Here is a 25,579-nt window from a genome sequence, read left to right as displayed (position 1 = left end):
ACGTGTGCAATAGACAGGCTTCGTGGTACGTCAGCCAACAAGGCCGTACGGCGCGGTTACGCCGGTCCGTCAAAAGAAGAAACACGCAGCGAATTGTAAACGCAGCCTTCTGGAGTCAATTATACAATTATACAACTTCAAACATTCGCTCTGTCATCTGAGGCTTTAAAACTTGATTGCATCTTTATGAAGTTTCTCGAATACGGGATAGCATACGATACATGTCTTCTTTTTACAAGAATTGTAAATTGTCATCCAAAATATCCTCTTGTTCTGCAATTGGTCCTCTTATTATCGCTTTGAGAGTTAGGCGACTGTTCAGCAATGTTCCCTCTAATTTTTGACGAGACTGCGCAGTGCGCACGCTAATCAACCCACTGCACAGACCCTTGGACAACAGTGCGTAACGACTAATAAAAGGTCATCACTTCGGATTTTCTGTGCGCAGAGACCGTGTCAGCGCTACGCATTTGCGCACGTGCGCAGCTCAGAGGGAACATTGCTGTTCAGTGTTCAAACACAACAATGAAACCTCATAATATACGTGAAAACTGGATTTCGGTGGAATGGTAGGATATTTAGCAGGATATTTACACAGCACCGCTTTTGTTTTACGTCAAATGTTGTTGGATCGACTAATACCAGTTTTCTCGTCCGGTAATGTAAATTTTGTAGCTTGTTAAAAGTGTCATATTTTTCAGAAGTAGAAGTCAGGAGTATCAATTTCTAGGTATGTAAGTATTCTAGGCCTAGTTCTGCCTAAAAAAACTGAAAAATGTTAAGTCAAAGTGGTCTAAAATCAAAACCACTTCGGTAAGCAGAAAAAGTTGGCAAAACTATTTGGAGTACTTCGAAAAGTAGAAGTACTTCACTACTGATGATTTCCGTGGTTGTAATGGCTCGAGTCATGATTTTTGGTGACTTGGCCTAAGTAAATTTTAGTATTGACTCGACATGTAGGCCTACTCGAGTCATTGTGCATCACTCGGACCAAGTCATATGACTCGAGACTAGGGCGGCGAAGACAGACATTTCATTGTGACTTCGAAGAATAGTAAAGTCAGCGCATGATTGGTATTTCGTCTAGCAGTACTGATACTTGGAAAATAGAGCCAGAATCTGTTGAGAGTGAGAATAATTACTATACCGTATTATGAATGCGAGCCATTCTATATCACTCGAGCAGAATTGAAAAAAGTGGATTGAACTGAAAACTGAAACGTGAACGATTGAACATAATGACATGGACTCGACCCTCTACCAACTGACTATGACTCGGTGGTGAATTGAAAGTGACTCGAGTCAAAACTATAAAAGTGAAATTGATTTGTGACTCGGAACCTTCTGACTTGGTTACAACCCTGGTGATTTTCCTGGTAGCTCCGACCACGAACATAGGATACCGGTACCAGAAGATAACGGTCTCAGCACTTTAATTTGCCAACACAATTGAAATACTGCAACACATAAACCAGTGAGTAACGTTTTCCCAATTCCATAACCAATACCACGCTACACTTCGGAAGGTGTCGCCCTGATTTGAACAGGTAGGAAATTTTCAGCTTTCCCTAATTAGATTAGAAATAGGATTACTGAATTCGCCAAAACTTCGAAACTGAATTTAACTCCCAGTTGAAAAAGAAATCCAACAAAAACCAAGATGAATTCATGTCAAATCGGTGAATATTCTCATAGGCATGAGAATGGTAAATGTCTGATGCCAAGCTTAGTTGGTTTCGCACTATTCAGTTTTCCTATCGCATTTTCCAGAAAACCAAAACTTAGAGGATAGGAGCATTTCCCAAATTGATTTGGAATTTTATCCCCTGCATTTCTGTTTAATCAGTCGAATTATACAACTAGAATTATCTATTTGTGCAAGTCTAGTGTCACCTGGCCGTGCTTTCTTGTGATTTATGTCTCTTGAGGCACGCGATACTGCAGAACTGATAATCGTAATATTCGAACGGTATCTTTCCAAGCAACGATTCCCCACAAAGCCAACATCTCGCAACGTTACTCGGAATGGCTGCGTTCTTCGACGCTATCTGCTGCGCGAACCTGCGTTCGGCAGCTATAGCTCGCTTTTCACGATCTGAGAGAGCGGCAAAACGTTCTCTCTCTTGCTGTTCCACCTGTTGTTTTTGCTTCACCGCTTTCTGCTCTTTCGTTCTCTCTTTTTTCATGGCCTTCTGAGCCTTTTTTCTTTCGTTTTGTTTCTGCTTTCTCTCTTTTTCCATATCTTCGGTGAGAGGACCTGGAATTTTCGCAAGCGCGTAATCGTATTTATCAGGGTGCGAAGCCATGAATTTCCGAAAACCATTTCTAATAGATTTATCATTAGTTACTAAATACGGAACATTGCCTTGATTGTTTTGCACGGCTGGATCTGCACCTTGTTCGAGTAGGTGCTGAATTATATCCAAATGACCGGCTTTGGCGGTAATGTGCAACAGGGTATCATTTTCTTTGTCGATAGGCTGGTTTAAATGTATTGAAATCACATCTTCTCTTTTCGTGGTAGCATCAGAATATTCACTATTCAGAGATAACAAGACAGCTTTCAGTCCAAGCAGATTGCCAGTTTTGCACACTGTAAACAACTCATCTATGATAGGATCATTTTCATGCTCCGGTGGCATTTCCGAAACAGGCGCAGACGGTAATTCCTCCGTGTCATCGTTTAGCAGAATTTTCTCTTTCTTACGCTTTCGTTTCTTAGGACTTTTATTGCTGATAGACACGGCGTTAACATGATCATTTTCGTCCGCACCATTATCAGTAGGCCTATCTTGCTTTGGATCATCTTCAATTTCTGTGGGTTCAGTTTGTTCATCGGACTTAACAGTCTCTGTAGGCTCCTCCTCAACATTGACGGATACAGAAAACAGTTCTTTATGCACTCTTTTCAATTCGTTAAAGGTAGGTCTTCGACTTGGAAACGGGATTCCTTTGATTCGGGTGTCCTTCCTGTTCAATGGTGCGGATTTTCCATTGTAAAATATACCTTTGCCGTAGTGCGGTGTCCTCAAAAATATATGGGTACACTCGTCGATATGTTCCACTTTCCATGAATTCAAAAGATTCTGAATGTCCAACGCTAATGCTGCCTCGTTGTGACGTCGTAACGCAGCACCACCTGACTTTGGAGCATTTCCGCGACCATCTCTCACGCTCTGCACTGTGCCTTGTTTAGCACGGAGTACATACCGGTGAAAGGTTTTATGAACACATACATTTTCACCATCAAACACACACGCAGCAAAATGACCAGCGCTGAGGAGAATAATTAAGCATTTAATTTTTCGAGATAAATATTCTTCCACTTTGTCTATGTTTACATCACAACCATCTTGATTGAATTCAGTAGGGATGATTGATCGATAGAATGATAGTATCATTCCATTGGAACTTCGTAAGTATATTTTCGGGGTCCGCGACGCTTCTACTACATGATAGTCATCAGACTTGGCGTCGTCATAGACATTACTCAATGATAATGACGTCAGTGCTTTATCTACCTTCGGTATATCAATTGAAGACTGATATTTCATTTCTTCATCGTCCGATGAATCTGATCCAGATATACTGGAAATTTCGTTTATGATGTCTTCAAATTCATGTTGGGAAACGGCAGAAGAACCAGTAAGCCGAAGTTTCAAATTATAACGGTGCCAGTCGGATTTGTAATGTTCCAGTTGTTCTTCGCGAGATGATAGCTTGACCTCACAAGTCAGGCAAAAGGAGTCGTCGGGATTTTCAAACGAAGTTCTTGTCGGGCGTCTGCTATCATCGTGTCTGTTCGACTTCTGACGCTCAGTAGAAAAACATGATTCCTTCAAATACCTTGACCCTTTGAACAATTTGATGGCGGCTTCACCGTCGAAAATGGATACCTTTTCCATCTCCAAACTTATTGCGACACGAAATGATACATCATCTCTTCATTCGACGCGAAAACTTTACATATTGCGCAACTAAACGGCTAGCGAAGCATGTCATCATAACATTTAATCATTGAGATCTGACGTTTTACGTTTACAACTCGCGGAAGCTGATATAAACTTCACTACATATCTCGGACTGAAAACGTATGCTAATACTGATCCTTGGCCTTTTTCTATGGCACATATATATCTAGGATACTCATAAGGTCGATTACGATGGCCTGAAAATCAAACGAAAAGTGGGATCAATATATATTTTGCGACGTCTTCATAAATCATCCTTTGGGTTTATAAGTGCCCAGGAAAGTTTTTTTGCTTGCTCGTTGTTTTGAATAAGCACATATCCTTTAAATTTTTTAAGTAATGGAAACAATCAAACTATCATCTAATTATGTTTTTGGCTGTTACGACGGGCTTGAAGGACAAGGGATATGTTGATTCCTTAATTCCCACGAAAAAAGTCGAGCTACGAGCGTGAAGATCAATGCCCTTTGTTTTTTCAGAATGAAATGTGAATAACCTTATGCTGAGGGGAAATCGGAAAGCTGCAAATTACTGGATCAAGGGCGTAGCCAGAAAAAAATGGCGGGGGGGGGGATTTTAAATTTAGGCGAATTCCCTCCTATTTACCCATCATTTATTGAACGATTCCATCAACATCACTACCTTTAACACACTATTCATAGACGCACACACCCACTTCCGTAACGAACTATAAATCCGGTATTATATGAAAATCCAGCGAAAATGAATTGTAGTCAAACGAAGCGCAATAATATTTTGAGGTAAATAACTGGATTTTATCAATAATATATGTACGTGCATACGTTGCAGATGATCATTGATCAAGTGTTGTCTTCGAAAGTTTGGGGCCCCTAATTATAAATATTGAGCCATGTCCACGCCACACGCGGTTATAAGACTATATTTATGGGCACTGGGCAGGTTGACTGTGGCTGGGTCCATTGTTATTACCTGCTTCCTTAAAGCACGTTGCTATATATTTAGTGACCTCTGGTAGCGCACTACTTTTTGGTGTCGCATTTCGAGGGAAATAGTCGACTACCGAATAGTCCCCGAGTCGCATTCTGGACAGTGCACACCAGGGTTGTAACCAAGTCACAAAGCTCCGAGTCAAAAGTCAGCAATCTCAGTTTTATAGTTTCGAATCGAGTCATTTTGAATTCAGCACCGAGTCAAGTCCGAGTCCAAGTCATCGAGCAAAGGTTTGAGTCCGAGAAAATGACTCGGGTCAAGTCGAGTCGTCAGAAAATCGTGACTCGAGTCATTACAACCCTGGCGCACACCCCTGACTAAAGGATCTCAACTGTCTCGGAGCGTGATGCTGGGAAGACAAAATTATGGAAATTATTAAATTTTTTAGATATAATTCATCTGCCCCAAATTAATACCCTATTTTATGTTGATTTATGGAAATTTATCTAAGCTTTGGGGGGCATGGCCCCTTTCGCCCCCTACTGGCTACGCCAATGTACTTGGTATCCAGAAATACACAATATTTCGTGGCAACGTCAGTTAGGATAAGCAACCCCATACAACGCAGCAGATATATTTCCCGGAAACTGCGTGGTTTTTTGATTTGATCAAAATTTAAGTAGAAATGCTGATGAACGTCGTCTAAAACTGGCCAACATCAGCACGAGTGGACAATTCTGTACTTCACGAAGATGTATTACAGAAATTTAAACGCGAAAGAAATTGCACCACAATCACCCGTCACAGTAAAACTAAAAGATTCAATCCTCAAAGACCACGCCAACAGGTTTCGCCGACCTCGATTTTTTTCGGATGTTCCTGATGCCACATTTCCGACCTACGGTGCTCTTTGCGACGCCTTCAGCACTTTTAGCCGTAGTTAGAATGGTAAAAGGATTTGGACTTGCTTGACATCGGCCTGAAATTACGTGATTAAATTGAGACATGTCTGCCCTCGAGTAACTGGCCATTCCTTCGTAACCACACGACCCACTCACAACCGGCTTGATTTTCTCTGGTCCTGTAACACGAATCAATTCACACAGCTCAGAATAAGACGGGTGGTGAGAAAGTGGCACGTAGTAAATACAGTCTTCTCTTTCAGTCGAATGATTTTTATGACACCGCCTGCCAGTCGGAACAATTCCGATGGCTTTCTCGGTCTCGTTCATCTCTTGCATAAAAGACTTGGTGAGTCGGCCCATCGGCATTGCATGTAAATCAGACTCGTATTTGTCAGTAGTGAAACAAGTGACATCCCCTACCAGCGTCAAAACTTTCAAGTGTTCCCGCGTAACTGCGATGAGCCGACCCAGTTTTGTAGAGATCTCTACCAGAAGATCTTCATGTCCAGTCCAATACACGCCTAAAAATATAGAACAGTCCTCGTGAAGCTGGCATATGCGTATGATTTCGTCGAACGCTTCCTTTGGAGGTGGCAATCTACACGCAGGCTCTGCGTACGTATTGTCCACGTACAAGACGTCGATTTTTCTGTTGTCAAGTCCCCAGACATCCTTTCCTATTTCATAAAGTTGACGGTTAGGCTTGACATCACCCGTGTAGAGAATTTTGGTATTATCGGTCTCAAAAACAAACATACAGGATCCCGGACAATGATTAGCCGGCAGCGCCGTCACGTGGAGGATACAAGAATCGTTTTTGTTACGGAAGGTGAGAATATAGTCCTGTTGAAGTTCAAGTGTTTGAAAGCAACTACGCCTAACACCGAGTCGGTGTGATGCCAACTTGGCTGTGAGTTCAGTGCAATGTATCTTTGATTGCCATGAGCTTGTCAAGCCCATGGTGTGGTCGCTGTGCGCGTGCGTGAGAAAGAAGAGCTGCACGTTCTTCGTGTTCTTGAAACAGTCCACGGCGATTGGCAATTCGTCCAAAACGTGGCCATTCATGACCCATGATATCAATTTTTGCAAAGTGTCGACACCAGGTAAAATGTTTAAATTTGAGATCACTAGTTTTTAAAATCTAACAACGAAAGAGACATGATTACCACTCCCACCTCGGAAAAGGCACACATAATAACACAATCACAATATGATCGACATGTACCGATTGCAATTTATATGCAGAGTTCTTGATAAATAGCATGAAATTCAACATTTTCATCGAATTCTTTGTATAGTTGAACTATTCTGAAACAATTGTCCTACACAGACACAATTCATAAATTCGATTGAATCAGCTCTCGATTAGAGCGCAATTTACGATGACCAAGGACTAGTAAATGGTGCGTGTTACACTATAGTTGGCCAACAGCACAAAATGAGGTCAGAAAATATCTCCAGTTCATCATGATAAACCAACAGTGGCGACTTGAAAACTACTAGTCAGATTTTCAATCAGAAAATCGCATCAAATATTCTACACAACTATGATTTTTGAGAAAATACAAGTGTTGGGATCGAGTCATGACTTGACTCGAGTCACCTTTTTCGCATGACTCGAGTCACTTTGCTACAATGACTTGAAGTGGTAAAGTAATAGAATAGCAATACGTCTATTTCTGTTCTCTGTTCTTATCTTACCTTACCGCTTGTTTTATTGAAATTGAAATCGAATATAGTATTGCATCTTATCAATTCGTTTCTCTATTTTGGCTGGTAACTATAAACTGAGGCTATGCAATTACGTAGTTTACCAGTTCTACGTATATGTGAGCGATATAGCGCCTTCAAGCGTGGATACTCAACTCTATATTCGTTAATCGGTTCGTAATCATTGATCACTCAAACTTTATTTCAGACAGCTAACAAATTGCAATGAATTAATCATGCCTCATACATACATCGAAAAGGCAACTTGACTTGAAATGTAACTTGACTCGTGACTTGACTTGACTTGACTCGAGTCACCTTTGAAAATCGATTGACTTGACTTGACTCGAGTCAAAATGTACAATGACTCGTGACTCGAAGGTAGTGACTTGATCTCAACACTGGAAAATACCACTACCAAAATGCGCAGACCAAAAAAAAGAACGCGCGACAAAACTTATGGCGGCAGGTTGCTTAAAAAGTCCATCAGGCTGGATGACGGAGTAGTGACTAGCTCGTCTGCCATAAGTTGGGATAAATGAGTCTTCTTTTTCTTGCTACGAGGTGTAGTGTTGGGCGTTCTCCTCGATGACGCGTTGATAAAGTTTTCAATGCTGCCTCTCTTTGCTATCGGTGTGCTATTCCGAGAGGATGACGGAGTCGAGTCTGAACAAGCAAAAGCAGTTGTATAAATGTGCATTAGGGTTGTTGAAAAATAACTTCTGGGGATTCACTGATCAAATTGTTAGAGGTTGTCTAAAAGAAACGCTGCACACCAAATTTTGCTCAATTCCAACTGGTAGATGTGAACACACTTAAGTTTGAAAATTTTCAAAATTCACTGTCAATCCATGATATAATTAAGTTGTCAAAAAGAACGATGCTTAGCAGCTTTGCTCAGTCACAGAAAGTCCGCATATGTGACTACAAATCTGTATGTTTATTACTAAGTGAATTACCGTAGCCTATTTTTTAAGGAAGTGTCTACTCGTCCGGTCCCGGACGAATAAAGTTCCTCAGGCTATTCGTCCGGCGTAAGCATGCCGCAACTGCAGAATGGGTGCCGGGATTTCCGGAACTGTGGGCCGTAACTGCGGCATGGATTCCGAGAGTAGGTTCGCCTCTTATGAAGACTTAAAAAGTGCTTTGGAGAAATACCAGAAAGAAAATTACGTCCAGCTCTACAAGAGAGATTCACGTACGCTCGATGCAGTAAGAAAGCGAACCACTCGGCGAAATTTCAATGATGCGCTCGAGTATGGCCAGATATCTTTTCACTGCATCCACGGCGGCCGCAGATTTCAGAGCTTATCTAAGGGTCTACGACCTAACCAACGGTAAGTAAGCGTTACGTATGATACGGAATTTCCACCGGGTCCACAACCACATGAACATGAAGAAGCAATGTTCCCCATGAGCATTTTGTAGTCTTGGTATCGTGAAATTTGGGTTAAATTAGCCTCAGCCTAAACCCCAACCCATTCCTATGACACCCCACCACCTCATCTTACGACACCCTAATCCTAACCCACGCGTGCTGACACCCCAATCCCTAACCCCACACATGCAACCGCAACCCCTATCCTAACCCCGCACATGCAACTGTAACCACACCCCCACCACCTCATCCCACACATGCAACTGCAACCCCACCACCTCATCTTACGCATACGCAACCCGACACATGCAACTGCAACCCCACCACTTCATCTTACGACACCCCCCCCTAACCCCACACGTGCCGACACCCCAATCCTAACCCCACATGCAACCACAATCCCTCCACCCTAATCCTAACCCAGCCGACCCTAATATCCCCCACCCCAACGCGAAAATCAATTCATTTTAACGTTTATAAATTCTCACATGTTCATAGGAAGCATTGGTTTTATGGAGACCACTTCCTGATGTGTGGAGAATAACGAAGAAGTGCCCCCTTTTTAGCTCGCTACTGGACTACGAGCAGCGGCACTGCCACACATGCTGTGCATTACGCTTGAAATACAGGGTAACGTATCACGATTTCATTGCAGCACTTTCCGTAAAGAGTGCCAAGCTCATATCAGGTTTGGTACATCAGAGGATGGGCAGTATCTCATAGTGAAGAGTATTAATGAACAGCATAACCACGGGTTGAGCAAGGTAATATGCGATTATCACTATTGAATCAATAAATGACAACTAATGCATAATCACCGTTATATTTTTTCATTTTGATCTGATGATTCAATAAATGACAACTAATGCATAATCACCGTTATATTGTTGGAATTTATTGCAGGTCGCCTTCGATCACTTGCCACATCAGCGTAAGTTAGACTCGCAGCAGAAAGAAGAGATCAAAGAACTGCTGAGGCTGAAGGCAAATAAAAAGCTACTACAGAATCATTTACAGAATTCGTTAGGTCGGGTCGTGCTTCTAAAAGACCTGCACAACATCGCGACTGCTAGAAGTACCAATGAATTATCAGAACTAGAGGCGACAGTAAAGGAGCTGAAAGAAATTCCAGGTAAAACAATTATGTGACGGTACCCAATTTTGATACTTATACTGATACTGTGTTTAGGAGCTATTGTGGAAATAGTGGTATCAGAAGAAAATGTCTTGAATGGTATTTTTTTTCAAGACAAGGAAATGCGACTGACATATCAGCAATATCCTGAAATATTGTTCATTGATGCAACATACAAGTTGAACGACTTGAGAATGCCACTTTATCTGATGATTGTCGAAGATGGTAATGGAGAAAGTGTAGTAGTTGGTGTGTTTGTGTTGGCGTCGGAAGATGCAACATCCATAGCCCAGATGGCAAAAATCTTCAAAAGAAATAATAGTAGATGGAGTGAAACGGTCACAATCATGGCAGACAAAGATTTTACCGAGCGCCAAGTCTTCAAGGCAGAATTCCCAGATGCAAAAATTTTGATATGCCTATTTCATGTCTTGACGACATTCCGCAGAGAATTGACATGCGACAAAATGGGAGTAACTGCATCACAGCGGCTTGAAATTTTGAGTATTGTTGAAGAAATGGCCTACGCAGGGTCTCACCAACGTTACGGGGAATTGTACGCAAAACTGGTTGAAAATGGACCAGAAAATGTTGTGACATACTTCAACAAAAACTGGCATAACATCAAAGAGGAGTGGGTGTATGCCCACAAAAATTGTGGTGTGACTTTTCAAAATCAAACGAACAATAGAGTTGAGTGCATCAACCAAAAATTGAAGGACGTCATTGCAAAGTACTCAAATCTTCAGCTATTTTTTCGAAATTTATTGCTTGTCCTGGAGTCTCTACCCACAGAGCAATCCCATCGAGCTATTTCGATTCTGCAGAAAGTGCCTGCGATGCCATTTGAGGTGGGTAGTGTGCAGCACCAGTACGGTCAGATCCTCACACCGCATGCTCTTGAGAAGGTTATTCATGAGCTCAACATTGGTGCAAAAGAAAATCAATCGCAGATAAATCAAGACCTTCCAATGTCTGTGAATGACTGCAATTGCCATCGATCTCTTCTATCCGACATCAAATACTGTGCATGCACATGTTTTCTGTATGATCATTGCTGCTGTCCATTTGTTCTGTATTTCTGTTGTATGAAAATAAAGACGCACAGTCTCTCTCAGTTGGTATTCCAATCATTACTGCGCAGCAACATCAAGTATGAGTACTCGTAGTACAGCAGAGGTGACAATTCCGTCTTAGCTGTGCAAGTTCACGTACAATTGGTTAGGTCAATGGCGCTTGCATGAGTTCAGAAATAGGTGGAGGCAGCAAGAATTTCAGCGAATCGTTCGTGTTCTGACTGCATCCGGTTATTTAACGATAGCACTTTGGAACTCTTCGTATGGCGCAAACATTCCCTCGGAGCTCCAATTATGAGCTTACAAATCACTATCCTACTTGTTCTTACTACATTAAGCGTAGGTAAACATCTCTTGTAAAGGTAAAGGTGGGCGTCAAGTTCTCGTACTTTCACCACAGCTATTTGCAATTATTAGTATGGCGTAAACTTTCCCTCGGAGCTATAATTATGAGCATACAAATCAGTAACAGTAACCATTGAAATCAGTAACCAGAAAGGCGAATAAATAATGTACAAAACCGAAGCCTGTCAAAAACGCATACAGTCTCCATAGTAACGGGCCTACGTCACACGGTGCCGGACGAATAGCCTGAGAAAATTATTCGTCCGGGACCGGACGAGTAGCCACTGCCATTTTTTAATCTGGAACAAAATTGTGCTTGCAGAAAGAAACCAAGTTGGTAACTGTCCGCCTAAGCGACAAACTGATAACCGCAAAGACACTCATAGTAACATATGAGAAATATTGCTTCAATTGGAAAGTGGCTGGAGTTTGAGTCAGATAATACACCTAGATTTTGGATATTTCGCTACTCAGGTACTTTATAAAGCTCTCGTTTTATCAGCAATAGCAAGATTCATATACAAACAGGTTACCATAATATGCCCATTAGGGCTGTTCAAAAGTGACTTTTTTTTTCAAATTGTACTGGCTGTTGATAAAATTGTTGGGTTACCTAACAGAAACACTGCACACCAATTTTCGCTCAAATTCAACCTAAAGTGGCATTGCTGTGAGAGAAAAAGAATAAATTCAAATTTTCAAATTTTACTGGCTACCCACTATACACATTTACGGTTGATGCCTGACACGTAAGTGTGGACTTGAATTAACAGGAATTTCACAGACTGACTACCATTTTGTGGCAGCACATTATGTGAGAACTGGACCAACATATCATAACATATCGTGAAGTATGTTTATTTATGGTACGAAAAGTAACAAGGAACAGCAGCAGCCTTGCAGACTCGATTATGCAAACCTCCCATCTAAAATCAAACAACATTTACCATTTGAAACCTCATTACAAGTGTCGAGTGGGTTCCAGTTTATCATTGTACCTAAATTTTAACTTACAGGAAAATAGGGTGGAGTGAAAAATGGAAAATTTTGAATTTCAAAACAGACACTTGATATGTGGTGCCAAATTTCAAAAAAATAATTTCTATAATAATTTTGGGCTCGTGCACCCTCTAAGTCAGTGGTTCTCAACCTTTTTTGACACGCGCCCCCCTTGGAGATGGTCAAAAAAATCGCGCCCACCTGACCCCCCTTGCATTTATCGTGATGTCAAAAAGAGCACATCATCTAATACAACGTTTTTGATAATCATGGCCGCATTTCGATTGCTTATGTAGCGTAAGGCCGCATTCCAGGGCATAGCCGCAATGAACGATCTGGACGCAAAATTCTTATGGTAAACTGTCCATATCCATTCCCGGTGAACTCCGGACTATTCTACTGTTCACAATGGCCTATTGTACGCACCAAAATCGCGAGTGGCAATGTTATGAATAGTTGCCGGGAGGTGCATATTGTCGCGCTGAATTAAAATCGAAAAATGAAGTCTTGTTGAATTGCGCAGAGGGCTAAGAAAATTTCAAGATTAATTAAAATCTCTCGAAAATGCGGGAGTGAATTCGTAATTGCAATTTGCATGCCAACACATACTAATTGAATTAGGCGTCGACGGCCGCTCAAATTTACTTCTACGGCCACAGGCTGCCCACCCCTGATCTAATCGTATACACAAGGTATATCTTACGCCAATTCTGAATCTGCATTCCAGCTGTTGAGTCTTTTACATTGCTGACAAATTTCTCCAAACTTGTTTGAAAATAACAAAAAAAACATTGAATGAAAATAACAAAAAAAACATTGAACAAGACATCCATTAATTAATTTCAAGGTAGGTCACCCTGAGACTAATCCTGATGCTGGTAGTGAGTACAGAGAGCAAGGCGTCGTTCTGTCCTGCCACGCTAAATTTGTTCAGTTTTGGAAATTAATTAAATTGTGTTGATTTATAGCCCAATTGACGACGAAACCGGGCAACCTATGTTGCATCTAAGTCTGTCTTAGGCAGTGCAGTTCGCAAGCTACTAACAAGGGCTGCCCAGCGATACAAGCTTTAGGCTACTGTCAAAGCTATGAAGCAATGAATGACTTACATGTGGGAATTGCTCTCTATATCTCCAAAGAATTTCAAAAATTTGCTCAAATGAAGTTGGAATCAGACTATACTCCGTTGAGCGCGGTTGCTAGAGTTTGTATTTTGCAAGCTTTATTGAATATGGAATAAATTTCATCTTCATTAATCGTCTTGTCATAATGGATGGGAAACACATGTTCAGACACGTACAATATATACTCACTTTGTCAATTTCTCGCGCCCCCCCTGAGAGCCTCCCGCGCCCCCCAGGTTGAGAACCCCTGCTCCAAGTGGTCGTGCAATTTCACCGAACGAGCCAAAAATTGCCAATTTCGCTATATAATGATGACCGCTTACGCTAGGAAGCTGATTTTGGGCTTAAAAGATGCGGAAGCAACAAGTTTCTATCTCGCCTCCATAGAACTTTGTCTTGAAAAGGAACAGAAAAAAAGTTACAAGCAAATTATTGATTTTTAGACCGTTTTTAGGTAAAATTAGGCACTGAAGCAGTGGGTACGAGGCCAAAAGCGTGTAGTGATTGATCTTATGTCTGACAACTCCATATTGAAGGCACATAAATTGCAAATCCATATTAAAAACACAAAAACATCAATTCTATATTGAATAAAGATGATTTCGAAGATGGTTTCACTACCAGAGTATTAGTCTGCACAAACTTTGAAATCTTGTTTCGTAGTAAAGGATTTCATCTGCCTTCGAGACTTCAGTTTTTTTCTGATTAAGCCATCTACGTTTATATCCTGACACGTGAGCATATGCTTCAGTCACCACTTCAACGTCACTTTCCACTGCCTGGTTGTGCCTAGGATGATTGAGCCTTAATAGTGATGGCCTTAGATTTTCCAGTTCGAGATATGACAATGTTGACAATGATGTTCCATATTTATTAGATTCAAGTTAACACTTTGGTGGTATGATTTGGCCTTGATGTTTATAATTGGGATTTAAGCAATCTGATTCTAGTGTCAACGTTGTTTTTAGGTTTCGGCTCATTAACATATCCTCCTTCAAAGTCGCCAATTGGAGTCTGGCATTCTGTTTGATCTGCTCATAGTTGTAATCTTGTTAATTGCAAGTCTTCTGAGGCCTTCATCATCATCACTGAGCATTCCCAGAAAAAAAACATTTTCCGGATGTGCAAAATATGCCTTTCGTTGCACCAAAGATAGTGCAAAGTTACGAAATTGTGTATCAGAAAGCTTTGTAACATGGGAAACTATGTTGTAGAAGTTTTTAGCACTATCAACAATGGAATTGTGCATTTTTATTTCAAACCATGACGGAAAATAAACCTCCGTGCAGAATTTTGAGGTTATATGTGCGATAGAGTCATCCACCAAGCAATCTGAAATATCTTGCTCAATTCTGCATGGAGGTTTATTTTCTGTCATGGTTTGAAATGAAAATGCACAATTATGGATAACTCGGTCCCACATAGAACATGCCAAATTTTGAGGTTCTATGTGCGGCAGAGTCATCCATTCAGACCTATGAAATATCTTGCTCAATTCTGCACGGAGGTTTATTTTTTCGGTCATGGTTTGAAATAAAAATGCAAAATTCAATTGTAGATGGTTGAAGTCCTCAGAAGACTCACAGTTAACAATATTACAACTATGAGCAGTTCAAACAGAATACCAGACTCCAATTGGCGACTTTGAAGGAGGGTATGATGATGAACCGAAACCTAAAAACAACGTTGGCACTAGAATCAGATTGTTTAATATCCAAATTATAAACATCAAGGTCAAATCATGCTACCAAATTGTCAACTTGAATCTAAAAGATGTGGAACAGCCACCAGCAATCAAAAACTTATCAGATCTCGAGCTGAAAAATCTAAGGTCATCACCATTAAGGCTCAATCATCCTTGGCACAACCAGACAGTGGAAAGAGACGTTAAAATGGTGACCGAAGCATCCGCCCATGTGTCGAGATTTAAACTTAGAGATGACCTCGTCAGACAAGAACTGAAGTCTCGAAAGCAGATGAGATTCTTTAGTACGAAACAAGATTTTAAAGTTTGTGCCGACAAGATACTCTGGCAGTGAAACGATCTTCGAAATATATCTTTTTTCAATATAGAATTGATGTTTTTGTGTTTTCAATATGGATTTGCAATTTATGTGCTTTCAATATGGAGTTGTCAGTCATAGGATCAATCGCTACACACTTTTGGCATCATATCCACTGCTTTAGTGCCTGATTTTACCTAAAACAGCCAAAAATCAATAACTTGTGTGTAACTTTTTTTCTGTTCATTTTTAAGACAAAGTTCTGTGAAAGTCTGATAGAAACTTGTTGCTTCCGCATCTTTTAAGCCTAAAATTAGCTTTCTAGCATAAGCGGTCATCAATATATAGCGAAATTAGCTATTTTTGGCTCGTTCGGTGAAATTGCACGACCACTAGAGGGTGTACAGGCATAAAATTATTATAGAAATTATTTTTTTGATATTTGGCACCACATATCAAGTGTCCCTTTTAAAATTCAAAATTTTCCATTTTTCACTCCACCAGTCCACCCTATTAGGATAACTCCAGATAGACAACAAATACAGATCGCTAATTCTGAGGAGCTTGTTGGAAGGTACAGAACTTCAATATACTAATGAATGATATATTCATATTGAAATGAACCCGAATATTTTCGGCTGACACTCGTCAGAGGTAATCGTCAGCAACTAGCAGAGAATCGCAAAGAACATTGTATATCCACAATCGTATCACAAAATATGACGTCACCAGCATGAAATTTCGAATAAGAAAGGGTTCAATGAATTCTTTTTGAAGGTACATGAACTCCTTTTGTTGACATAGCCTTGGCTGGAGTGTTTTGATAAAAGTCGCCTCCAAGGCACACAAAATGAAAGTCTGAACGTACAATGTTCTTTCCAATTCTGTACTAGTTGCTGACGATTACCCCTGACGAGTGTCAGCAGAAAATATCCAGGTTCATTTCAATATGAATATACGATTCAATTGTATATCTCTAATTCTGTACCGACAGGCTATCCGCTTCATTTACATTGCCAGACAGGTTAAGTATTACTTACATGGCGTTTTTCTGACATTGCCGGCTTGCTGCTTTGCTTTCGCCTGGATTTCGTGAATCTCCGCTCTGCTCGCGGTAGCGATCTTATCGACATGCTGACAGGCCTTACAATGGATCAGAAGCGTAGACTTGGAGTTGACGAATTTCTGAGCGAGCTTGTGAGACTTCTGCATGTCTGATTGCTTCTGGATTTTCAGCGCCCGCTGAATTGCTCTGCTGCATTTCGCTTTCGCTTTGACGCGATAAGTGGAATTGGTCGAAGTACGAAGCAGGCCGCATCCGTTGCAAACCTTGTGCGAGCGGTCCGTGTCTGATTCTGAAACAATAACTCAGCAATCAACATATGCAACTCAGAGCTGGGGAGTCAGAGTTGCGGCTCGGGGTATTTTTGTGACTTGGGAATCACTTTTGAATTTGTTCGAGTCCTAAGTAGGACTGGGCAATATCGAATGCTTAGTGATTCTATTCTGAATCAGGTATTGAGTCGACAGTCGAGTATCAATAAATGTTGTCATAACAGTGTGCATTGAAGTGGAAAGTTCAAATAAACATTTTTATGCAACCACAAACAATTTAATAGCAGTTCTACATCACATTAAAGATAATTTGTTATTTTTGGACAACATCTATCGCACTACACTTTGTGACAATGTTGTAGGTTGATCCCAACTTCACAGATATGTCTTCTCCACTACCGAACACGCTTAGTACTAGATGTTCGTATGCTAAATTTCAACATATGGAGGTTTCACGGCTTCCACTTAGTTAAATAGTATCAAAACTGTACTTTCCATTGTTTTCATGTATTCACAAAATAACCATGAATCTTGTAGCATTACTATCAATACAAAGAGCCTTATTACATGGGGAAAGATATTAACATTTCACAGTATTGCATGGATGCGTTATAAACAGAATCGAACAGGAGGCAAATCAGTATTTGATTTGAATTCATAGGCCTATTTACTTCAACCTATATAAAATTAAGGTTCAGGCTTACCTGTAGATGCATCATTCATTGTCAACCTGAAACAGAAAGCAACAATTAACATAACACGTTACAGCATTAAAGCTTACACGGAAACAGTTTGGCCGTCTTAGATGTACCAGTATCAACTTTAACCAAGGAGTGTCAATTCGGCCATCACCACAGATGAAATGATCGTTATCAATTGTGCTAGTCTCTAAAACATAGAAGATGCCGCTATAATGTATCATACATTGCTACATCTACAATGCAAGCGATATCTTTCACAATTGGTATTGATTTATATTGAAACTGAATGGAATTAAAACAACCAATTTGAGAAACACGCATCCAATCCAGCCATACTTGAGTTCAGTCTGGTTGATACGCAACCTGGGGAAGATGGAGTAACAAGACAATTTTGCCAGGACTTGGAATAAATAGTAAGATAGAACCAAAAATCGGATACTATTACAGCTACTCTACGTTTGTCTAAGTGACATCTCACATCTGATCCCGATTTATCATTGGTATGAGACGGAATCTCACATTATATCTCGAGTGAGCTCTATGTCTTCTTCTGTAGTCCCGCTCGCCTTCCATAGGAAATCGGCCGTAGTCTTTCCAATAAGGATGTTTAACTTCTCTTGCTCTTCGTAGTTTGGAGTGTTTGCCCCTGCCATATTCAGTTATATGTACTGTACCGTACTATATAGAAACGGTTTGTGGAATGACAAATCAGAACAAGCAACAACCATAAAAAATATTAACAATCTGAACTGAACATATGGTAATACTCTGAGTGATCATCACGACATCACAGTGTGAATGTGCGTTAGAAGTAGAAGAGGCAGCCTCCATGATTGCTCAATAATACTACTAGAAAAAATAAATTGCTCACTTCACGTATGAAGTAGTTTGACACAAATCGCCACACCCTTAGTGTTCATAAAAGCTTGTGACAACTTTCAAAAAACTCAGATAAGAAAGACAGAAAAGATAAGGTCTGATGATTCCGAACTGAAACTGTCATGCAGTTAGACAAAAACCATTGTGTGATTCAGTGCTTGTGTGCATTACATATACTGATGCACACCAGGGCTGTTCAAAAATAACATATTTTTCAAATTCTACTGGCTATTTGGAAAAATTACCTAAAAAAACGCTGCACACCAATTTTGACTCGATTCTAACCGGTAGAAGCATTGCTATAAGTGAAGTGGGTTTTGGATTTATTGAATAAGAATAAAATAATTTCAAATTTTACTGGCAACCCACGCCAGCCCCGTGCTACCCCATTTGAAAAGAAAATTGAACAGCCCTAATGCACACACATTTCAGTAGGCCTACTACATGCCGTGTCAGAGATTTGCTGATGATTGAATTTGTAGTTTGGCCAGATATTGAAGAGTAACATAGAAAAGCCAACTGTGCAACAAATATACAAACAAAACTTTAGTCAGAGACCATGAAAACCCAGTACGGCTATATGAATACTCAATTAAGCATTCAAGTAACTGGTTTTCTGAATCAAAAGCTATAGAATGTATTAGATGCGTAAGTGTAAGTCGAATTTCGTTTTTGAAGTGCGCACAAGGCTTACACAAAAGCACAAAGGTTCACCAGGTTGAGAACCACTAGTACACACGAAATATCACAAAAAATTCAACGCCCATTGTCCAACCTGTTACTAATTGGACATGATGATAAATAACTCTTTCCATCAGGAATCAAGGAATTGCTTCAAAGTTCTTGCAGTCGCAAAACCGACGACACGACTGAGTTCTTCCACGGAAGCGTCAGTGATCCCGCGAATACTTTTGAACTTCTCCAACAAAAGCTTAGCTTTCGACTCTCCGATTTTAGGTAACAACATCACAGCCTGCAGGATAGCAGGGTCCGGTGCGTTCTTACAACTACCCGGTTTGGCTCGGAAAGGATTTTTTGAAGGTGTCTGGTCTTGACTTGCCATTTTTAAAATATAATCACCAGCTTCTGTATTACTGTTGACAGGAAATATGTCCATTTTGCAGTCAACGACTATCATTTTCTGAAAATCCAGAAAATATTGCTGCGTCATAGCAGTTTTTTCGTACAGTACCCTGTGCGAGACTCCTTTACTTTTCCGCAATTTTGCGACACGTCTTTTCGCATCGTTCAACGTCAAAATATCACTCTCTGTCAAGTAAACCACAGCGGTTTGACCGGAGGGATAAAAGTCGACGACGCAGTCCGAAATTTCTATATACAGCACCGTCAGTTTACTTCTCAAAGACCGAAGTAGCTCCGTACCGGACCAGCGGCGATTTGCCATAATGTGTCCCGGCGGCAGAGACAGCCCCTGCACGGGAGTTTTCAGCATTGTCCAATAACAATGCTATTTTTGATGAAAGATAGCTTAATATGCTTAAGACAATAAAATACAGGATTCAACAACAGCAATTTAATATAAAGAAATGAACACACACACACACACATTCAAATTGTGGATACGTGATAGCCTGTGAGATTTCAAAGTCACTTTTTAGCAAGCACAAAACTATCACATAGTAATAGCACTCAACTAAAATCATCAGATATGTAATAATAAGTAGGGCTGTGTACAATGATTCGATTACTCGAATTTGAAGCGAGTATTAATTCTAATGATTCGATTCGAGTAGTGTGAGATGATTTTTTCGAGTACGATACTACAGTTATACACTCCTTGCCACTGTGAGTAAAGTTATCAACGACAATTATGGCTTGATGTTAGGCTATTTTTCACATTGGAAATCAGTCAATTTCAATTGACCATATAGCAGCATACGTAAAATTTAATACAAAGCTACCCACATTTGCGGAAATATGAAGACTTGTTCTACACATAGCATTGTCACAAAGTGCAATGACGTACATATGCATGAAAAAGTGCTAAACTATCTTTATGTGGTGTGGATCTGGCATTATTGATGCCATAATGAGTGTTACAATCTGTTGCATGAATACGGGACCCAAAGTCTAAAACTCTATTCATAATCGAATCCCTCAACAATTAGGCTACTCAATATTGCCCGTCTGTAACATAATTAACTAGTGTAGCATTATCTTGTTACTCGACATCATATCGTTCAATATCATAGGTCACTGCCTATAATTCAATTAGAATTCCATATTATAAGGCCTACTACCACTCACAAGAGTTGCGCATAGCTGTGGGCCGCTAAAAGATATCAGTTGGATGAATCAAACATGCATGCTGCACACTTCAAAGCAGGCGGTCAAGTTAAATTGAAAACAGTGCCTAAAATCGAATAATATATTATTCAATTGTATATATCGGAGTTCTGTACCTCCCAATAAGATTTTCAAGTGCCTAAAATAGAAATCAGCAGGAAAACTAATTCAGAATTTTAACATGGTGGCAATGTCATCAACGCCTTCAAGAGCTCGGTTCGGATCATACACCACGTCGCACGTCGTTGGGCTTAACTTGCTATCAGTGTGTCGCAGTGCCGGAAATATCTCCTGTACGGAAGACAGACACGGCTCATGATCACGCAACCCGACAGGATAACTGTATTGAGAGGAAGCGATTCTAACAGACCGCCGTACCGGTGTTATGACGGCACTAGTATTAGTAGGCAAAGCCCGCATAAACTTTAGCCGATTGAATACCGGAGAAGAACGAGACACCATCCTCAATTTCACAACAGATGACGGAGATTTTGGCATCTCCGATGATTCAAGGGCGGATTTCATAGGACTTTCAAACACAATCGGCGAAGTGGCAGCATTCTTAAAAGCAGGAGATTCAGTAAACTTCAATTTCTTAATTGTGGCATGAGAGATTGGACTTCGGTTCAAAAGAATATCCTTCGACGTTGAATTTTCCACATAGTTATCGTCAGTAACACGCTTTAGAAGCCAATCATTCAAAGCCTCTTTAATGTCGCTGGTGGGCTCGGCCTTTGCGATAATCGCTTTTTCATAAACATCCAGTATTCTTTCATAATCAGATCCTGCCGATTGTTCGATCGATGCTAAGGTGACCCAGTATGAAGCGTATTGTTCTACTTTTGGTACTCTTTCAGCCAATTCTAGTAATGTCTCTTCAAGGATATCTGGTGGACAACCTTCTTCTATACAACATTTTACATCTTCCATTGAATTACGGAATAGAAGCGCAATCTCATCCAAATCATCTTCAACCCGCAAGCCTTGCCAAAGAGATTGGCCGGATGGCGTTGAGCATGACGATTCCATTTGCGGCGATGCTACTGGGGTTTGGACCGATTTTACAGCTTTGAAACCGGTGCCGAATGTCCTTTTACCTTTCATTGACAACCACTTATTTATCGGTTTGTAACTGTCTATCCCTATTCCATTCCTGTTCACTTTCTTTGTGAAGTTTGATAGAGTTGTGCTTGCTGGAGTAGTGCTTTTAAGGACTGTACGTCGTAATGAAGTGTTCAAACGACCGGGAGTATTCCAGTTTTTGGGCGACTTTAAAGGGAATTTACGATTCGGACCGTTTTTTCCGGTTGTGCGGGAATACATTTTATTCAAAGTTGTGTTTTCTTTGCTATCAGTACCAAGTTTGATTCGAGGACAACTTCTTGTCAAATCCTTTGGCTTTGTAGATTTTCTGTGTCCAGACGTAATACGTGGGTGAGGTGTGACGGCATTCTTTTCCCTCCTTTTAGGTGTCTTTGTCGCTGCATTTAAATCTCTAGAAATGCTATCAATATTGGCAGTAGCACCTTGAGATGAACGTGTCTCACGTCTTTTTGAGTTGGAAACGGACGGTTTTTTGGATATATCAACACGATTTGAATTTTTAGGTGTTTTGGAGTAATGGGTAATGTTCTGTTTGATGTAATTCACAGGAACTGCTGATTTGGGTTCCTTGCCTTTTGATATGAGATAGGCATTAAGTCGCTTGAAACGTTCTTCTGCATTCATTGAGACCTGCTGTACGCGTTTTAAAAATTGAATAGAATTACTGCGAACGTAAGACTCTCTTATCTCTTCGGAATACACAAAAATTATCCAACCTCACACTGATAAAACCTGCAACAATCTGTCTGCTTGTGCTTAGACTATTTTGATCTGACTTCGCGCTTGCCACTAGATGACGCCAGAGTTTAGCACGGAATAATAGTCAAATTTTACAAGTTCTAAAATATCTAATATCTAGTCACTCCTGAAGCGATTAAAAATTTCCAAAATTGACCTTGAACGTTATTATGCGACCAACAATCCGGTACACATATCATCGGGTCAGTATCTCGCCGGCTATCCGACAGTCGACGAGTATGTTAGCATAGCAATTTACAACGCAGCTACGTTGTAAATTGCTATGATGTTAGGGTTGTCCAAAATTTGGAAAATCTCAAAAAAGATGCGTATCCATGTCTCATTCTGTAGATTATTGATAAAAAACGTCAATGAACCTGTAATAAGCTTACAGGAAAGTCGTTAACATTTGTCTAAATGCGTTTGAAAGTAGCTGCCATAGAGTGGGAGTGTTAGCGACCATAGAACGGCGAGAAGAATAGTAATCACGAAATCACGTCTCTTGATTGGTTAATCAGCTATGCTTTAATGATCACGACCACGGCGGTTTGCTGATTATGTGCTTCTACTAGTTCAAGAAGTACGCTAACGGCAATGATGATTCTGTAAGCGCATTGTACGTTGGTGATTAAATACTAAAATGAGACACTTGGTCATTGAATTTTAGAGTTAAAGGTCAACTGCATCTTCATGACAACTTTGCGGAATCATGTTCAGAATTTTTTCTTCATAACGAAATTACCGACTTTCCGTGTTTCAACTCAATCGGAAATTGCCGTAATTTTGACTGAAAGTTCAAATATTGGCAAAAAGCAGAATGTGCATTGTGACGTCAAGTGAGTGACACATATTATCAACACCTGTCACAGCGGCCGTTTGTGTTCTCGCAGTTTTTATTCTAGTCAGTTATGGCCGAGGTTTCCATTGTAACGGATTTGTCAAGTGATATTGAGAGTGAGTCCGAGTACTCGGATGTCGAATGTAAGTATCATTTTTGCACGTAGTTACAAAATTACCGTTTAAATGTCGGATTGGTTCAGGTGTTGATGCGCTCGATCCCACGTCAGTGGAACCCCTTGCAGCTTCATAATGATGGGTCATGATCAGCCTAGCTTGCTCAGCGCAAGCCACTCGTCGAGACTACGTGAAATACAGTTGTATATATAGTCTGTAGATTAATAGCTCGTTTCAGTCATGTATCTTGATGTGCTGTAAGTAAGTCCCGAGAGTTACTGACAGAATTAAAGTGTATCACAGAATTGCGAGGATTCAATTCAGTGTGTCTGGACGTTGACGTATTGGAGATGTCCCACTATGGATATCAACAGGAATATGGCCGCAGAATAATAACATCGAGTTCGATGCATGAATATGGGATGAGTCTCTGATTCAGTTGCCAAATACTTTTCTCGCACTAATACACTTGTTTTCACTTTTCAGGACGGTTGAAACATACTGCCTACAGAAATTGTGTTTGCTGGGTATGGGGATTCTGTGGCAAAAACGAGCGGAAAATCCTGCCTGCATGCGTTGTTGCTGCTGTCCGAACAAAATTTACGTCAAATTCTTACAAAGGATTCCAGTTCAGTAACGCCACATTGTGAATGTACAGTAGGGTTGTTCAAAAAAAACTTTTTTTTCCAAATCTCATTCGCCTAGTGACTAAATCGTCAGGATGTCCAAGAAAACGATGCAAACCAAATTTGACTCAATTCCAACCAGTAAAGGCCGTGCAATCTTTAATTGAAATTTTTAAATTATTAATAAAAATAAAAAAATAAAAATTCTCAATTTTTTCTGTCAACCCCATGAAATTGTTGAGCTGTCTTCAAAGACGATGCAAAACAAATTTGAGTCAATTCCGACTAGTAGAAGCGGAGTTATTCGAGTTTTTCGTTGATAATTCTCGGATTATCCTTGATCCGGGGATTATCAACGAAAAACTCAAATAGTTCCGCTTCTACTAGTCGGAATTGACTCAAATTTGTTTTGCGTCGTCTTTGAAGACAGCTCAACAATTTCATGGGGTTGACAGAAAAATTTGAGAATTTTTATTTTTAATAATAATTTAAAAATTTCAATTCAAGATTGCACGGCCTTTACTGGTTGGAATTGAGTCAAATTTGGTGTGCATCGTTTTCTTGTGCAACCTGACGATATAGTCACTAGGCGAGTGAGATTTGGAAAAAAAAGTTTTTTTTGAACAACCCTAATGTACAGTTGTATTCCAAATAATAAACGCATACAACTAATCGACCAAAATGTGCATCATGCAATCATGGTATGCATATGCGCTGATCGTGTGTATGTGTATCATGAGTCGGTGTATATGCCGCAAAAACATCAAGGACAAAAATAAACGACGTCCTTTCCTTTCCTTTAAAATAACTACTGTGCCAGTTCTGATGAGTGCTTGAACTTCTTCGACAAGCTCATTGCAGTAATCTAGAACAGGCATAACAATATGACGAAATCTTATGATGCAGTCAGATTAACGGCAGTTACCAAATGTTGAATTTTCAAGCATCTTGTGTCAGGTATTTTGTGGACCGAACATTCCCCATTTTTGTATTCGGGTGCTCCTTCTTTCGACATTTTCCAAGTTTTCGAGCAATTTTCATTGAAATGCAGGATTGGCAGCTGCATCCTACAAAAAATGCATAATTGATGAGGCCAGTAATTATGCCAAAATCTTATATGGGTTGTTGACTTACAGGCTTTTTGACTGAAATATGGTTGTAGTGATATAACTATGGGCAGAAATGATTAAGGAGAGCATTGAATGATTCACTTCCAGCAGTGTTTCCATTCGGCGATAGATGTCGTATGTCATTTTTCATTCGCCTGGAGAAGAGAACATCGCAAATCCTTCCATATGCCAATGAATCTGTAAATGGATTATCATAATGGTAAACAACAGAGTCAAAGATGCTATTCATTGTAACTCAAATTTCGGC

General features: G+C 40.2%; 6 protein-coding genes across 6 annotated transcripts; 1 reads left to right on the top strand and 5 right to left on the bottom strand.

Moving 5' to 3' along the window:
* Nucleotides 1–1,416: 1,416 nt before the first annotated feature.
* On the bottom strand, nucleotides 1,417–4,000 carry LOC145448022 (tRNA endonuclease ANKZF1-like). The gene has a single exon (XM_080326328.1). The coding sequence runs from the start codon at nucleotides 3,903–3,905 to the stop codon at nucleotides 1,890–1,892; it is 2,016 nt and encodes a 671-aa protein (XP_080182454.1). The 5' UTR covers nucleotides 3,906–4,000; the 3' UTR covers nucleotides 1,417–1,889.
* Nucleotides 4,001–5,618: 1,618 nt separating this feature from the next.
* LOC145447899 (5' exonuclease Apollo-like) lies at nucleotides 5,619–6,858 on the bottom strand. The gene has a single exon (XM_080326168.1). The coding sequence runs from the start codon at nucleotides 6,851–6,853 to the stop codon at nucleotides 5,705–5,707; it is 1,149 nt and encodes a 382-aa protein (XP_080182294.1). The 5' UTR covers nucleotides 6,854–6,858; the 3' UTR covers nucleotides 5,619–5,704.
* A 146-nt stretch (nucleotides 6,859–7,004) lies between these two features.
* On the bottom strand, nucleotides 7,005–19,390 carry LOC145447900 (uncharacterized). The gene is made up of 5 exons (XM_080326169.1): nucleotides 19,249–19,390; nucleotides 18,114–18,240; nucleotides 17,598–17,623; nucleotides 16,599–16,913; nucleotides 7,005–8,164 (listed from the first exon to the last, which is right to left on the bottom strand). Exons 1-5 carry the CDS (start codon nucleotides 19,286–19,288, stop codon nucleotides 7,956–7,958), a joined length of 717 nt encoding a protein of 238 aa, XP_080182295.1. The 5' UTR covers nucleotides 19,289–19,390; the 3' UTR covers nucleotides 7,005–7,955.
* On the top strand, nucleotides 8,459–11,607 carry LOC145447897 (zinc finger SWIM domain-containing protein 3-like). The gene is made up of 4 exons (XM_080326166.1): nucleotides 8,459–8,835; nucleotides 9,532–9,640; nucleotides 9,780–10,008; nucleotides 10,066–11,607. Exons 1-4 carry the CDS (start codon nucleotides 8,555–8,557, stop codon nucleotides 11,178–11,180), a joined length of 1,734 nt encoding a protein of 577 aa, XP_080182292.1. The 5' UTR covers nucleotides 8,459–8,554; the 3' UTR covers nucleotides 11,181–11,607.
* On the bottom strand, nucleotides 18,273–19,945 carry LOC145447901 (Fanconi anemia core complex-associated protein 24-like). The gene has a single exon (XM_080326171.1). It carries the CDS (start codon nucleotides 19,924–19,926, stop codon nucleotides 19,288–19,290), a length of 639 nt encoding a protein of 212 aa, XP_080182297.1. The 5' UTR covers nucleotides 19,927–19,945; the 3' UTR covers nucleotides 18,273–19,287.
* Nucleotides 19,946–19,970: 25 nt separating this feature from the next.
* Nucleotides 19,971–22,655, bottom strand: LOC145447898 (cytoskeleton-associated protein 2-like). The gene has a single exon (XM_080326167.1). The coding sequence runs from the start codon at nucleotides 22,506–22,508 to the stop codon at nucleotides 20,949–20,951; it is 1,560 nt and encodes a 519-aa protein (XP_080182293.1). The 5' UTR covers nucleotides 22,509–22,655; the 3' UTR covers nucleotides 19,971–20,948.
* Between the last annotated feature and the right edge of the window lie 2,924 nt (nucleotides 22,656–25,579).

Source organism: Botryllus schlosseri, chromosome 10 (assembly GCF_051294905.1).
Source record: "Botryllus schlosseri isolate E-star chromosome 10, Bs_hap1, whole genome shotgun sequence".
Taxonomy (NCBI): domain Eukaryota; kingdom Metazoa; phylum Chordata; class Ascidiacea; order Stolidobranchia; family Styelidae; genus Botryllus; species Botryllus schlosseri.
The sequence above is the reverse complement of the archived record's forward strand: the minus strand, read 5'-3'. Positions and strand labels throughout refer to the sequence as shown.

Excerpts from the sequence above, each read along its gene's own strand:
- LOC145448022 (XM_080326328.1), bottom strand. The coding sequence starts at position 3,905 with ATGGAAAAGGTATCCATTTTCGACGGTGAAGCCGCCATCAAATTGTTC.
- LOC145447899 (XM_080326168.1), bottom strand. The coding sequence starts at position 6,853 with ATGAATGGCCACGTTTTGGACGAATTGCCAATCGCCGTGGACTGTTTC.
- LOC145447897 (XM_080326166.1), top strand. The coding sequence starts at position 8,555 with ATGGGTGCCGGGATTTCCGGAACTGTGGGCCGTAACTGCGGCATGGAT. Across the intron at positions 8,836-9,531 it reads GGTCTACGACCTAACCAACG|CACTTTCCGTAAAGAGTGCC; the intron begins GTAAGTAAGCGT and ends ATTTCATTGCAG. Across the intron at positions 10,009-10,065 it reads GGAGCTGAAAGAAATTCCAG|GAGCTATTGTGGAAATAGTG; the intron begins GTAAAACAATTA and ends TACTGTGTTTAG.
- LOC145447900 (XM_080326169.1), bottom strand. The coding sequence starts at position 19,288 with ATGGAAAGAGTTATTTATCATCATGTCCAATTAGTAACAG. Across the intron at positions 16,914-17,597 it reads AATGAATGATGCATCTACAG|AATCAGACACGGACCGCTCG; the intron begins GTAAGCCTGAAC and ends TTATTGTTTCAG. Across the intron at positions 8,165-16,598 it reads CAATGTCAGAAAAACGCCAT|ACTCGACTCCGTCATCCTCT; the intron begins GTAAGTAATACT and ends TTGCTTGTTCAG.
- LOC145447901 (XM_080326171.1), bottom strand. The coding sequence starts at position 19,926 with ATGCTGAAAACTCCCGTGCAGGGGCTGTCTCTGCCGCCGGGACACATT.
- LOC145447898 (XM_080326167.1), bottom strand. The coding sequence starts at position 22,508 with ATGAATGCAGAAGAACGTTTCAAGCGACTTAATGCCTATCTCATATCA.